The following is a 14132-nucleotide window of genomic DNA, read 5'->3' as shown; positions in this document are numbered from 1 at the left end:
AAACAGTGACTTAATCCAACTGCAAAACTAAAGAGAAAGAGGAAACTACAAAGTAAAATAAATAAAAACCAAAACATTTATCGTTGTGAGTTGCTTGGCCTGCAAGCGTTGGGTTTTGAACTTTGGTTGGTGTCATTTGGAGCTTCTTTTTAAAACGAAATGGAAAAATAAAGTGTGTTCCTTTTTCGACTCAACATCAGCAAGTTCATATCTCTTAGTCCCCCTTTTCTGAAAGAGAGGTGAACCTGATTCTTGGATCTTCTCTTTTCAGGGGTTTGACTCCCAGTTTTTGCCAAAGCATGAACGCATATACCTCAGCTCACAGATCAGTTGATAAGAGTCAGGAAATTTGCATAAACCTGCATATCTGCCGGGAGTGGCAGCAGCCAGCATTCACTGAGTGCTTACTAAGTGTTTAGCATATCAGCACAGGGAGTTCTGCATCTGTTAACTCGCTCAATTCTCACATCATTGCAACAGAATAGGTGTTTTTATGAGACCTGTTTCTTGGGCAAGGAAACTCAGGCTTAACACTCATTAAGTAATCAGGGTCCCTCAACTAGGAAGTGGCAGAGACAGGATTTAAAAGGTAACAGTCTGGCGGTCTGGTTTCAGATTCTAAGCTCATAGAGGAAAGGGGCATATGCTGGGCCTGTTTGAAGCAGGGCTCATGGACCCCATCCAGTACCAAGAAGCAACTGGCAAAGTTGACACGGGCATCAGGCTGCGGAGGGCAACGGTCTCCAGGAGGACAAAGTCCTGCCCCCTGTGCAGTTGTCAAAGGCAAAGGCAGAGGCAGCTGGATAAAATGCCACCCTAACACGGCGTCCTCTGCCTCCATGCCAGGCAAGGAAGTGGGCTTTGCCAAATCCGGAAGCCTGGAAAGAAGTGAGACCGTGCAGGATAGCATGTGGAGGAAGCTGGCCATCTGTCGGGAGATTATGGAAGGAATCCTTCCGCCCAGGAGCTGGATGGTGTCACCACAACACTCCCCTTCCGTGTGCGTGGCAAGTACACGCTTCGTGATAGTTCTCAGAGCGGGGGCATTAGGACTGCTTGGTTTTTTCTTTGTGTTTTTCAAGTAGTCTGAACTGCTCGTATATGTCCATCATTTTTAAAAGCTCATGATCAATATTTTTAAGGACCCCTAAGACTTCCTTGACACCCAAGAGGATCCTAGGTCTTGGACATATCTCATCAGTGTGTTACTGGCTATCTGATGATCTGGAACTTTTAGACTTTTACTTTGTGGAGAGTTCTCTTTGCCCAGAAACCTCAGATATGCGACAGGCAGAACTAGAGATTTCCATTGGTTTTCACCAATGTAGGACTCTGTCTGCCTGGTCTAGAGGCATCCAACACAACTGCCAGCTCTGGAGGCCGATGACTTTTCTGTGGAATTATAAACTGTTCAGTGTGGGCTCTAAGATGCACTTTTGAAAAAGGGGTGGCTCTTGCTTATAAATACTTCCTAGATGGCTACATTTGACCTGTCAATAGAATTGGGGAGGACAGGCCTGCACCTCCATGCATGAATGACTCAGCTGCATAGAAGGGGGTGCTACCGGGGCCATGAGCCACCTTTTCCCTGTGCACCCAGCCAGCTTCACCAGGGGAGAACACCCTTCTCTAGCCCCTTTGGCTTGAGGGAATCTCAGTCTGCCTCTCCACCCCATAGCACTTACAGCCATCTACTACATATATATATTCATTTATACAGTGTTTCTGTATTTAAAATTTTATTTATTTTTCTGGCTGCATTGGGTCTTCATTGCTGTGTGCGGGCTTTCTCTAGTTGCGGCGAGCAGGGGCTACTCTTTGTTGCAGTGCGCAGGCTTCTCATTGCGGTGGCCTCTCTTGTTGTGGAGCACGGGCTCTAGGCGTGTGGGCTTCAGTAGTTGCAACACACGGGCTCAGTAGTTGTGGCACATGGGCCCTAGAGCATGTGGGCTCAGCAGTTGTGGCGCACAGGCTTAGTTGCTCCGTGGCATGTGGGATCTTCCCGGACCAGGGATCAAACCTGTGTCCCCTGCATTGGCAGGCAAATTCTCAACCACTGCGCCATCAGGGAACTCCCTATACAGTGTTTCTATGTGCTACTTTAAACACCTTGTATAGAAACTCATTTAATCCTCGAAACAACCCTACATCTCATTTTATCAGTATCTATCTTCATAATAATATCCCACATTATTATTACTCTCATTTCAGAAACGATGAACCTGGGGTACAGAGAGGTTGAGTAACTTGCCCAGGGTCACACTACTCTGAAGTGTCAGAGCTAGGATTTGAACCCTGACTGTGTGGGATCAACCATCATACACACTACTTCTTGCCTGATGGCTTACTATTGCCTAAGCTTCTTTCCTTTAGTTGTTGTGAGCTGTGACTTGGAATGGTTATTCTTCTTGTAATAACTTTTCATGTGTGGACGTCTCCCTAAGTGGACTTAAGTTGCTCAAGGGCTTAAGCTGGCTCTGCCACTCTGTGGAGCTCAGGAAACCCCACATCTGTAAATGACGGTGATGACATCTGACCTGCCAAGTTCACAGAGATATAGTGAAGCTCAAGTGAAGCAATGCATGTGAAATACATGCCACCCATAGCACTTGGCATGGTGGTACATACACAGTGGATGCTCAATTCAGTCAACAAATATATATGCTCAAACACCTGGGGATACACAGAAAACAGCAAGAGACAAAGCCCCTGTTCTTATGAACTTTACATTCTATTGGAGAAGAGAGAAACAAAAAAGCAGAGTTAACTCAGGGATTGTTTGGGTGGAAGTGAAGGTGATATTTAACCCCACTGTGATCCAGCGAGACCACAGCTACAGAACACTTGTAGAACTAGCCAGATGTCACAAACAGGAAAGGAAGACACTAAGGAAAAAGGCGTAATGAATCAGTTCAGAATTGGTTTAGGTTAGTGGTTCTCACACCTGGCTGATCTCAGAATACCCTGAAGAACTGTTAAAACTACAGATTCCTGGGCTTCCCTGGTGGCGCAGTGGTTGAGAGTCCGCCTGCCAATGTAGGGGACACAGGTTCGTGCCCCAGTCCGGGAAGATCCCACATGCCGCGGAGAGCCTGGGCCCGTGAGCCATGGCCGCTGAGCCTGCGCGTCCGGAGCCTGTGCTCCGCAATGGGAGAGGCCACAACAGTGAGAGGCCCGCGTACCGCAAAAAAAAAAAAACCCAAAAACCAGATTCCTGCTGCTCCACCGCCCTCCCCAACCTCCACTTCAGCAGAACGGGAATCTGGGGTTGATGACTGGGAATATGCATTCAAAACAGCTGCTAAAGTAATTTTCAGCTTCACCACCATCCTAGGTAAGTCAGTTTCAGTAATATGATCTTAAAGGCCAGATTAAAGGTATGAAATTTGTTCAAAGGGCTTCTGTAGCTCATAAATCAATCTTCCAGTCATTTTAGGGTCATTTAAAAAAAATCCTAGTTCATTTGAAGAGAGATAGACTGATACTTTTTGTTGTGTTCATTTCTGGTTTTGTTTTCCCCTTATGGGGGGGTCAGATTCAGTGACAACAAACTCCATGCCAATGACAAATCCTGAGAACAGAAGAGATTACCAAACCCTCCAGCCAAGTGTTTCTTAGAGGGTGGTCCTCCATGCCCTGCTCTGAATTGCCTAACGATGCCAACCACACTGGTAACATTCTTGTGCTTTTTAAAAAAAATTTCAGGTGAACAAATAAATAATTTTTTTACATATCATATAAATTCCCCCACTTAAACCATTTAAAGCGTACAATTCAGTAGCATTTAGTACATTCACAATGTTCTGCAAACGTCAGGACTATGTAGTTCCAGAACAATTCATCACCCCAAAAGGAAACTAAGTAGACGTTTCTCATTCACCTTTCACCCAACTCCTGGCAACAACTAATCTGCTTTCTGTCTCAATGGATTTGCCTGTTCTTGATATTTCCTATAAATTGTATGATTATACAATGTGACCTTACATGTCTGGCTAGCAATTCCACTCCTCAGTATACACCCCAAAGAATTGAAAACAAGTATTCAAACAAACACCTGTACCTGGATGTTCTTTGCAGCACTATTCACAATAGCCAAAAGGTGGGGGGAAAAATCCAAATGTCCATCAACTGGTGAATGGAAAAACGAAATCCATACACTGGAATATTATTCAGCCATAGAAAAGAATGAAGTACTGATTTATACCACAACATAGATGAACCTCAGAAACATTATGCAAAGTGAAAGAAATCATCCACAAAAGACAACATAGTGTATGATTCCACTTAGAGTCACTGTCCTACACATTTTCACATATTACTCCATAGCCCAATATGCTGTTTCAATGTAGCAGTTTTCCAGACCAACAAAAATTCTAGACTGTCCCTTGGCAGTCCTGTTGTCTTCATCACCACAAAAACCCTGGATCTTCTACAATATGGTTGTACAGGGGAGTCAGATATCATATTCAATGTAGAGTCATATTCAGATGGATAATACATGGATAAAACATAAAATAACTTCCTGAGCCCAGGTTGGGTAATGCTAGACTAAACAGGGGATGAGAAGGGAGGGAGAGATTTCAGAATCTTACTTAAATCATTTTATAACTCTGCAATTTATGTTTTTTCCTTAACCAAAAGAGGTCATATTTTATTTTGGATTACACTATCGCAGCTGGCAAGACACTTCCTAATCGTTTTTGTTCTGTATAGGTTTGGAAAGTTAAACGTATCTAATTTGGTTTCATGCAAAGAGACAAATGGAAACTCACAGTTTAAACTTTCTCTATGGCATCTTACTCTGATTAGCCTTAAACTGACAGGGAATTGGCAGTTTTTCAAAGTTTCCTTCTCCTTAAGATGCTAGTAATAAGCCAGACAGGGTGGAAATCAGTATCCCCATAAATCTCTGCTTTTTCTTTTTCCTTGAGAAAGCTCATTCCAGGGCCATCTCGAAGGCTGCATCTTAATAAATGGGTTTCAGCTCAGGAGACTACATGCCGGTTTCTCAGAGGCTGAAGGGGGTTCATTGCTTACCGCTTCCATCAGGCCTCTCACGGTGGGGGATTTCAACATCAAGGCGTCAAACACGTCGTCCGTCTCCTTCCTCACGTACAAAAGCACTGAAAGAGAAGGGGTGGGAAGCCGTGACTGTGGAGCCCACGCAGCTGCCCCAGGAGACTGCTTCCCACCAGTGGCTGTTACAGATGAACATTCTGTAACTTCTTCTTGTAACCCCCAACAGAAAAATGTAATTTCCAGCAGGCTGACCCTAAGGAAACCCCAAACTATGTTCTATTGGGTTAGCCAAAAAGGTCGAACCACCCGAACGAACTTTTTGGCCAGCCCGATATTTAAATGAGTGCCGCTTCCATTGGATTTACAGGCCTCTTCTTGGAAAATCATTGTCTTTGAAATAGTGTGGCTGCTCCTCCTGCTGCAGGAGTCCCTGGAATGGGTTAAAGGGGGCATGGCAGCGGGTTGATGGGCTGCAGTGCCACCATCTCCTGCTGGGCTTGTTGATAGCCACACCTGCATGCTGGGCTTACAGCTCACCCCCAGGGCCTGCCCAGAGAGGCAACTCTCATTAACTGTGTATCTGTGGATAACAATCACTCTGTTAATGATAGCAGTAACCATTATCAGGCATCCCAGAGCTTGTACAAAGGCAACCGACTCCTGTGACTTTGAGAGAGCCACCCTGAGAAGTGGCTACAAAGGCAAAACAAATAACGGCATTGGTGATAATTACAGCCATTCTCTGTCCTGGAGAACTTTTAACAAACAACGGGCACTGTCAGTGACCCTGACTCCTTGTGCCCCTCAAAGCCCAGCTCAGCATAGGAGCTCCAGGCGAGGGGCTCAGTAACTCCACTGTCCTTGTCCAAAGAAAAGCCACTCCTGGGAGAACGAGTTCTCTATTGCTGGAAGGTTGCAGTGCCCTCATGTGTCCCTATGACTGAGATGTTTCAAAGGCCGTAACTTTGCATTTTGTCGCAGCAATTCTTGATGGCAATTTTTGTGCAGACTTCACAACCTCAAAATATCTGAAAAACACAAGCTTTGGACCAGCCAGCATGTACTAAATACGGATGTAAGCTACTATTACTTTGGCCTGTGTGATCCTTGATTTCCGTATAACATTGCCCTCATTCTAAAGGATGAGATATAAAAGGCATGCAGGAATGGAGCTCAAAATGCACTCGAATATTTGATGGTGAGCCTGTGAAGTCGGAAAACCCTTTATAGGTTTAAATATTACTACTGTAATTAACACTACTCAGATATTTACACTCTTTGAATTCTGAAATGTTCATTACTCATTCACAATTATGATAATATTCCTTAACTAGATCCAGGCCTAAAAATAAAACTAATAATTATATTAGTGAAGATGGAGTGCTTACTATGTACTGGGCACTTGAGTTTAGTGTCTTACATACATTAACTCCTCAAGCCTCCCTCTGTGGGGTGGGCACTGTTGTCACCCCATTTTACAAGTGAGGACTCCAAGGTGCAGAGGACCTTCCCAAGGTCACATGACTCGGGGTGGCTGAGGGAGGCTACACGGGATGCTCTTGACCATTATGCAAATCCCATTTCAACAAACAGGAAAAAAAAAAATCCTCAGTAACAAAAACCTCAAGCCTGTGCAGATGGTGGACGTACGGTAACCTGACTCATTAAAAGTCCAGTGCTGTAAGCAGAAGGTCTCTGGAAGCTCTTGGTGTTGGCTACAGCAGGATGTGGGGAGAAAAGCCACCACCTCCCCTTTCCCCTTACTCCCAGGAGGGACAGTGAGTCAGCACAGCATCGAGATGCTGAGCAAGACACTGACAGGCTTGTGCTTTGTTTCTTATTCTCTTGGTGAAGTGGAATAAGATCCCTGACTGAGAGAAAATGAGTAATTTGTGATGTCACAGAAAACAGGTTCCCTTACTTGTACCGTGATTAATCGTTTGCGTCTATTGAAGGATTCTCAGCTGCTGGTGCTTATGAGAGGCTATTGTCAAACACAGCACGAGTTTCTTTTAACCTTATATCTCACTGCTGGATGAGTCAGTATATTCACTACATTTCCCTCAAGGTAAAGGAAAGAATCAGTGCCCAGGAAGAATAAATGTTTGCTTAGGGTGTTTAAAAAGATAAGGTTTAAAGCAAAGGAGGAGACTGTGGACTTCCTATGTCAATAAAAGCATCCCCAGGCTAGCACGTATCCACAGGGACATGGGCCGGGCCGGGGGCTCTTCTCAGTGAAATGTCCCCACCACCATTCCTAATTGGAGCAACACCAGGGGAGGGCCTCAGCGGGAACGGTACCTCGCTTCATCCCTTCTTCCTTCATCTGCTTAGAAGGTGCTGGACCAAACTCCTCTTCCATGGGCCTGAACATCCGTTTCACAAGGACACTGCTGCTAGAAAAGATGAGGAGAAAGTGTTAATTAAGGAAGGCACCCGGGGTGCCAACAAAAAGGTGTATGGATGTGCCAGTCCCTATCTTTTCCCTTTGTTTACGCCATCCCTTATCACAACTGGATCCACGCACCAACCTCCTGCCCACCCCCCACAGGTCCCAAGTCTGCATGTGGGGCAGAACACACACGCCAGTATCTTGCATGCATGGCCCCGAGACATCCTCCTTGCTGCTGAACATGGATCCACCGAGGTGAGAGCTCTGGGTTTTACCCATTCCGTTCTGCACCTAACCTCCCTTCCTGCTCGGAAGACCAGGGCTGGGGATGCGGGCCTGAGCCCTGTGTTTGTGTGGTCTGCAAGTTACACAGCCCGTCCCACCTAGCTAGGGCCTGGGTGCCCTGCACTTTCTCGCCAGCCCCGAGGGCACAGCGTGACCTCTGGAAATGGCACAGGCCTGCCTCGCTGGTTCTAAGTTACGAGGTTGCCCTCGGTTCCTGCTGTTCCACGACTCCGTCAGCTGGGAGCAGAGGGGACTGCGGTGGCTGAGGTGCCCTAGACCCGGCCCCTCCCTCCTCATGGGAGAGGGTCTCGGTCCCCCTTCCCCAGGGCCCACGGGTCCCCAACTGGCCGGTTCTGGTGCATTTCCTCCCAAAGTCTCTGTCTTTCTGGGCACTCTAGGGAAGGGAGGGCTGTTCCAGAGGAAGGAAATTAGAAGAACAGATTGTCACTGAAGAGAAGTCATTGCCGCTGAGAGGCCACTCAAACTCATATGCTGAAACCCTAACCCCCAGGAGGATGGCATTCAGAGGTCCGGGCATTGAGAGGTAATTACGCCGTGAGGGTGGAGCCTCCATGATGGGAGTGTCTTTATAAGAAAGGGACACCCTCTCTCTTTCTGCCATGTGAGGACACAGCAAGAGGATGGTGATCTACAGGCCAGAAAAGGGTCCTCACCAGACACCGACCATACTGGCACCCTGATCTCAGACTTCCAGCCTCCAGAACTTGGAAAAATACATTTATGTTATTTAAGCCACCCAGTTTATGGTATTTTGTTATAGCAACCCAAACTGACTAAAACACTGAGAAAATGCCCCTGCATGGAGTCTTACAGTCTTTTAAGCCCTCAAGAGAGCAGGTATAGGTTTTTAGAAAACTTTAATCTCTCTGGGGATTCCTGGAACCAGGCACATGAATCAATGCCAGAGATAGGCAGTTCAGCAGAATTGTTAAGACATGAGATCTGGGTCCAGACTACCTTGGTTTAAACCCCTGCTTTGCAGACTCACAGACATAGAAAACAAACTTATGGTTACCAAAGGGGAAAGGGTGGGAGGGATAAATTAGGAGTTTGGGATTAAAATATACGCACTACTCTATATAATATAGATAACCAAAAAGAACCTACTGTATAGCACAATGAACTATACTCAATATCTTATTGTAATAACCCATTGTAATAACCCATAACCTATAATGGAAAAGAATCTGAAAAATTATATGTATAACTGAATCACTTTGCTGTACACTTGAAGCTAACACAACACAGTAAACCAACTATATTTCAATTAAAAAATTTAAAGATAAACCCCTGCTTTGCAATCTACTAGCTACAGAAACATGGACAAATTCTTCAACTGCCCTGAGCCAACAGCCTCTTTAAAAGGAGGCTGTTGAGAGGATTAAATGAATTCAACATGATGTAAATTCAAACTCACAAAGTTGCCTGATACATTGTAAGTACTATAGAAGTGTTAGTTAGAGATGATGATGGTCATGATGATCATGATAATTAAAGTTGGAGAGATTTGAGGAAGAGAGATATGGGGAAGAGTACATAACGCAGACAATTTGAAAGAGCTCAGAGTTTCCATTTACTATCAAGTAGCAAACAGTCCAAACTACCACTTTGGCCCAATTTAAGGGCTAAAGTTGGAAAAGCTTCCTGCATCAGAGACTGACATTATATCAATCCCAAGCTTCCAAAATAATATAAAACCCCGCTCTGGGGCTTCCCTGGTGGCGCAGTGGTTGAGAGTCCGCCTGCCGATGCAGGGGATGCGGGTTCGTGCCCCGGTCTGGGAGGATCCCACATGCCGCGGAGCGGCTGGGTCCGTGAGCCATGGCCGCTGAGCCTGCGCGTCCGGAGCCTGTGCTCCGCAACGGGGAGAGGCCACAACAGTGAGAGGCCTGAGTACCGCAAAAAAAAAAACCAACAAAAAAAAACCCTGCTCCAAAGCCAAGTCCCTATTAGCATCATTGTCATTAAGAAGTTCTTTTTATCAGTTCTCAAGTGGAGCTAATGGTGGGGTCCAGTGGTAGAAAGAACACATGGTATAAAACTGTGGACAGTCCAAAAAGTACTTCTATTAATTCTAATAGTTTAAAGTATTAAACCAACAAGGCTTTAAATTACCATCTTCTACTCTAGGTGGTCCAAAATTATGTTTATTAGCCCTTAATAAGACCATGCTTTTCATCAAAGTGCTTTACATCTCCTTGGTCAATTAAGTCTCATGAACACTCTGTGAGCCAGCGGGGCAAGGACCAATCTTGTCCCTATTTCGGTGAGGACCAAACTAAGGCTCATCATAAGACACATAACACCCTCAACACTAAGGGTGTTATGTGTCTTATGCAAGCAACGCAGCTAAAAAAGTGAAACAGGATGTTGAGAGAACCCAGCTCTGAGGAACAACCTCATGTTAAAGTACTCCATAAATCTGAGATGATGATGAGGGAGGGTATGAGAAATGATATTCAGAGTCAGCATTCTATTTTATTCCATAGTAAGTCAAATTATGGAAATAGCCAGAAGAAAAACTCAAACTCAAGTCCCAGCTGAAGGTGGTAATAAGTTTTTAGAGCACTGTTCCCTCTATCTTTCCCTCACTTTTCTTTAAAACCATAAAAGCGGGTCATATTATTCTGTCATGTCTTGGAGCTGGACTGACCACGACCCTGGGAGCAGAAGATTAAAAATCTGTTGACGTTGCTGTCAATGACCCGTAGGTTAATAATGGGTACATAGCCTGAAACATCACCAGACACTCTTTCATGCTGTGTTAGGGTTCCTAAACTAGGGATTTTCTTTCTCTTGTCAAGAAAGATTTATTTACATTTTTCCAGGTCTGTTGACTTTTGAAAGCACCCCATTCTGAGCATGACAAACTTCACCATTAAAATAACATCTTGGATAAACCACATTTCTCTTGGGAGTTCAGAAATGTTTTTTCACACTTTCAAATCTATAAACCCAGTAGGAGTCAATAAGCTTGTGTGGTCTGAATTCAATGGTTTCATTTCTTTTCAAAGCAAGGCGAGAAAAGAAGGGCAGAAATGACTGCCCAATTGATAGAAAGAGTAAGGATTTCAGGTCTCCTAATGTCCTGTTCAATGACACTGGCTTGTACCACAAAAGGACAAAAACAAGGAGAAGGTGCTTTCTCTGACATCAATCTCTGTCCCGTAGGCACAACGTGTTAACGTGGAGGAACTCCAGGTCCAGCCACATATGAAGTTGTTGCTTTGTGGGGTCAGTCTCAGGGAAAGCAAGTCCCTGAGGTGTAAACAAAGGATGGCTAAGTTTCATCAGAAGAAAAACTGGGAAGGTGTTTGGATCTGAAGCCTGTCTCTGGACATACTTGGCAATGTTGAGCCCTACCTGTCAGGCTGAACCACACTAGGCATCAGTACCTAGGTGAGGAGGTACCAAAATAAAGCACAGAAAGGAGGTGCAGGCACCATGGAGACATAGTTTGTCTAGTTCACAACTCTGCTTACAGCCTGTGTAGGCCGATGACCACGTCTGCCCTAAATAAATGAACGTCCCTACCCTTTGTCAGCCTCAGAAAAGAGGAGGTGCTCTTATGTTCAAGTCCTCACAAAGTCTTTCACATTATGGAGTAGAATCTCAATTAGTTTATTTTCAACAATAAATCACTCTGGGGAAGAACCTATCATCTCCAAATGACTTTAATCAATGCTAGTTCAGGGTCTTGATAGAATGCATCTGACACACTCAGTAAACACAAACCAAAATCAACAAACAACCCCACATATGTTCAGTAACAATTATGGTAGTTAAGAGCTTACAACTGAAAGTAGTAAATAACTAGGTCAGTAGGCCCCAGAAGGATCATTTTAAGAGGAAATACAGATATTTCTGTTTCTGGCTAAGATGTTGTATCTTGTGGCAAACCAAGCAATGTTCCAGCCAAGAACAATGTACGTAACTGTATGTATGTATGTATGTATGTATGTATGTATGTATGTATGTATTTATTCATTCATTCAATCAATCAATCTTATTGAAGGTATTGGACACTACTGTTGAGTCAGCCAGAACCTGAGAGCTGAGATCTCAGAGGAGAAAAATGCAAGAGGTGAGCTGATAGTCAGTGGGCCACTTTCCTCTCGAAGCATTTGCCATTTCTCAGCTGGGAGTAGAGGATGGTGATCTCAGCAGAGGCACATACTTAAGGGCAAAGAAGTCTGCACAGCTTTTGGCAATCTTATGGTGTTAGAGAAACAGAAATTGGTGTTTAGGGCTGCAAAGGTATTCAGGACTAATAGGAAAACTTCCAGAGAGTAGAGAAGCACAGAGAAGTAAGCCAGACACTGCAGTATTCCTTCCCAGGTATTTACCAAGTTTTTAAGCTGCACAGGATAAGAGAGTAAGAAGTTAAGCAGAAAGCCCTTGAAACTCATAGAGGAGGCTTGGGTAGTCTCCCCATGCTAAGGAGACAAAAATTGAACTTCAAGCTCCATGAAGGAAAAAGACCCATAGAAAGTCCCTCAAAGGTACAATCTAGGAGTTAGGATGAATTAGAGGTCATCTGAGGTTAAAATAAACTGCAACCCAGCTTTGGGTCAGTTCTGTCCCTGACTCAGTTATGGTGATCTGTTAACTAGGGCTACATACCATAGGATAGGGAAAACCTTCATAAGGAAAAATACGGTCATCCAGAGCCTCCATAATTTTTATGTATATTGTTATACATAAAAAATACAAAAAATGTATTTTTATGTATATACATAATTTTTATGTATATTGTTCATCATTTGATAATCATTATTCAATGATTATCAAATATTAAACAGGACCAAGGGAAAAACATACAATAGGAACAGACCCAGATAACATACTTATAGCACAGTTATTATTATGTTCATGAAAATAAATGACAAGACATTTAGAATTGAAGTTTATAAAAATAAACCAATTAAGTGTAAGTCCTAGAACTAAAAAGTGCAATAATTGAAATTAATAACTCAATAGATGGGTTTAGTATATTGGACCTAGCAGAAGAGAGGATTTGAGAGTTAGGTCAGTAGAAAATATCCAGGCTGGAGCATGGTGAGTAAAGAAGATGGACAGTTTAGAAAAGAACATAAAAAACATAGGGGCAGAATAAAAAACTCTAATACACATTTAGAGTCTCAAAGGACTGGGGAGAGAACAGGGAAGAGCACTATTTGAAGAGATAACAGCCAAGAATGTTCCAAAACTGATGAAAGACATCAACCCACAGATTCAATGAGTGGTATAAAATACCAAGCAGGGGGAAAAAGAAAGTACAGAGAAAACCCACAGGTAGAAACATCATAAAAAATTTGAAAACCTGAGAGAAAGAGAAAAATTTTAAAGCAGTCTTTCCCAAATGAAAGAAAAAAGAAAGGGAGGGAGGAAGGAAGGATGGAAGGAAGGAAGGAAGGAAGGGAAGAAAGAAAAGATTACATTTTAAATAACAACAATAAGACAGCTGACTTCTCAACAAAAAATGATGGAAACCAAAACTGAAGGAAACTGCCAACCTGGAATTTGATACCTAACAGAAATACCCTAGAAAAATGATTACAAAATAAAAACATTTACAACAAATAAACAAATATGAAAGAATTCTTTGCCAAAAGCTCCACAACAAAAGAATTATTAAACAGAATTCTTCTGGCAATAGGAAAAGGATCCCATGTATAACAATCACTCTGCTATACACCAGGAACTAACACACATTGTAAATCAACTATACTTCAATTAAAAAAAAAAAAGAGGAAAAGGATCCCAAAGAGAAATAAAGGAAGGAATGAACAGCAACAGAGAGGGCAAATGTAGGTTAAATTTATAAAAGGAGGCAAAGCTTAGTTCTAAGAGTCTTTAGTTCATATCTTCTAATTTGCAAAATGGCTAACTAGTATACAAGCAAGAATAACTGGTACTAATGTAAGAAACTGATAAAAATCTGCTACTCTGAGGGATGGTAAACATGATTTTCATTTCCTTAAATATTTTCTAAAAATCTTCTTTGTATATCTGATGCAGATTTGAGTATTATTGGGTGGATTTTTTAACTGCAATATCTAACAGTAAAAATAAAAATACATCAATTGAAAAGGGGGTGGGCCTGGAAATTCCCCAGTGGCCTAGTGGTTAAAACAGTACTTTCACTGCCGTGGGCCTGGGTTCAATCCCCGGTAAGGGAACTAAGATCCCACATGCTGAGCAGTGTGGCCAAAAAAAAAAAAAAAAAAAAAGAAAGAAAGAAAGAAAAGGGGGTGGGCTTCTTACAAGTGCATGTGAACCAATAATTATCTTAAAATAAAAGGTTTGATTAAAAACAGACATGAGGATGCCCAAATGTGCCAAGAATCCCTGTGCCCCAAATGCAGTGCAAAAGCCACAGAGCTGCTAGACTTGAGGGGACCTCACTATAGAC

At 43.2% G+C, this 14132-nt stretch overlaps 1 protein-coding gene across 1 annotated transcript in view; it reads right to left on the bottom strand.

Annotated features, from left to right (window-relative positions):
* Positions 1-14132, bottom strand: part of GRHL2 (grainyhead like transcription factor 2) — a 164688-nt gene that overhangs the window by 6526 nt on the left and 144030 nt on the right. Inside the window, exons 13-14 of the mRNA XM_081259033.1 lie at positions 7321-7415; positions 5038-5123 (exon numbers count right to left, since the gene is read on the bottom strand). Of these exons, the coding sequence (XP_081115159.1) occupies positions 5038-5123; positions 7321-7415 (181 nt within the window). The remainder of the gene's footprint in view (positions 1-5037; positions 5124-7320; positions 7416-14132) is intronic.

Source organism: Mesoplodon bidens (genome assembly GCF_964165515.1).
Source record: "Mesoplodon bidens genome assembly, chromosome: 16".
Lineage (NCBI taxonomy): Eukaryota > Metazoa > Chordata > Mammalia > Artiodactyla > Ziphiidae > Mesoplodon > Mesoplodon bidens.
Note: the sequence above shows the minus strand (reverse complement) of the source record. Positions and strands in the feature narration are given on the sequence as shown.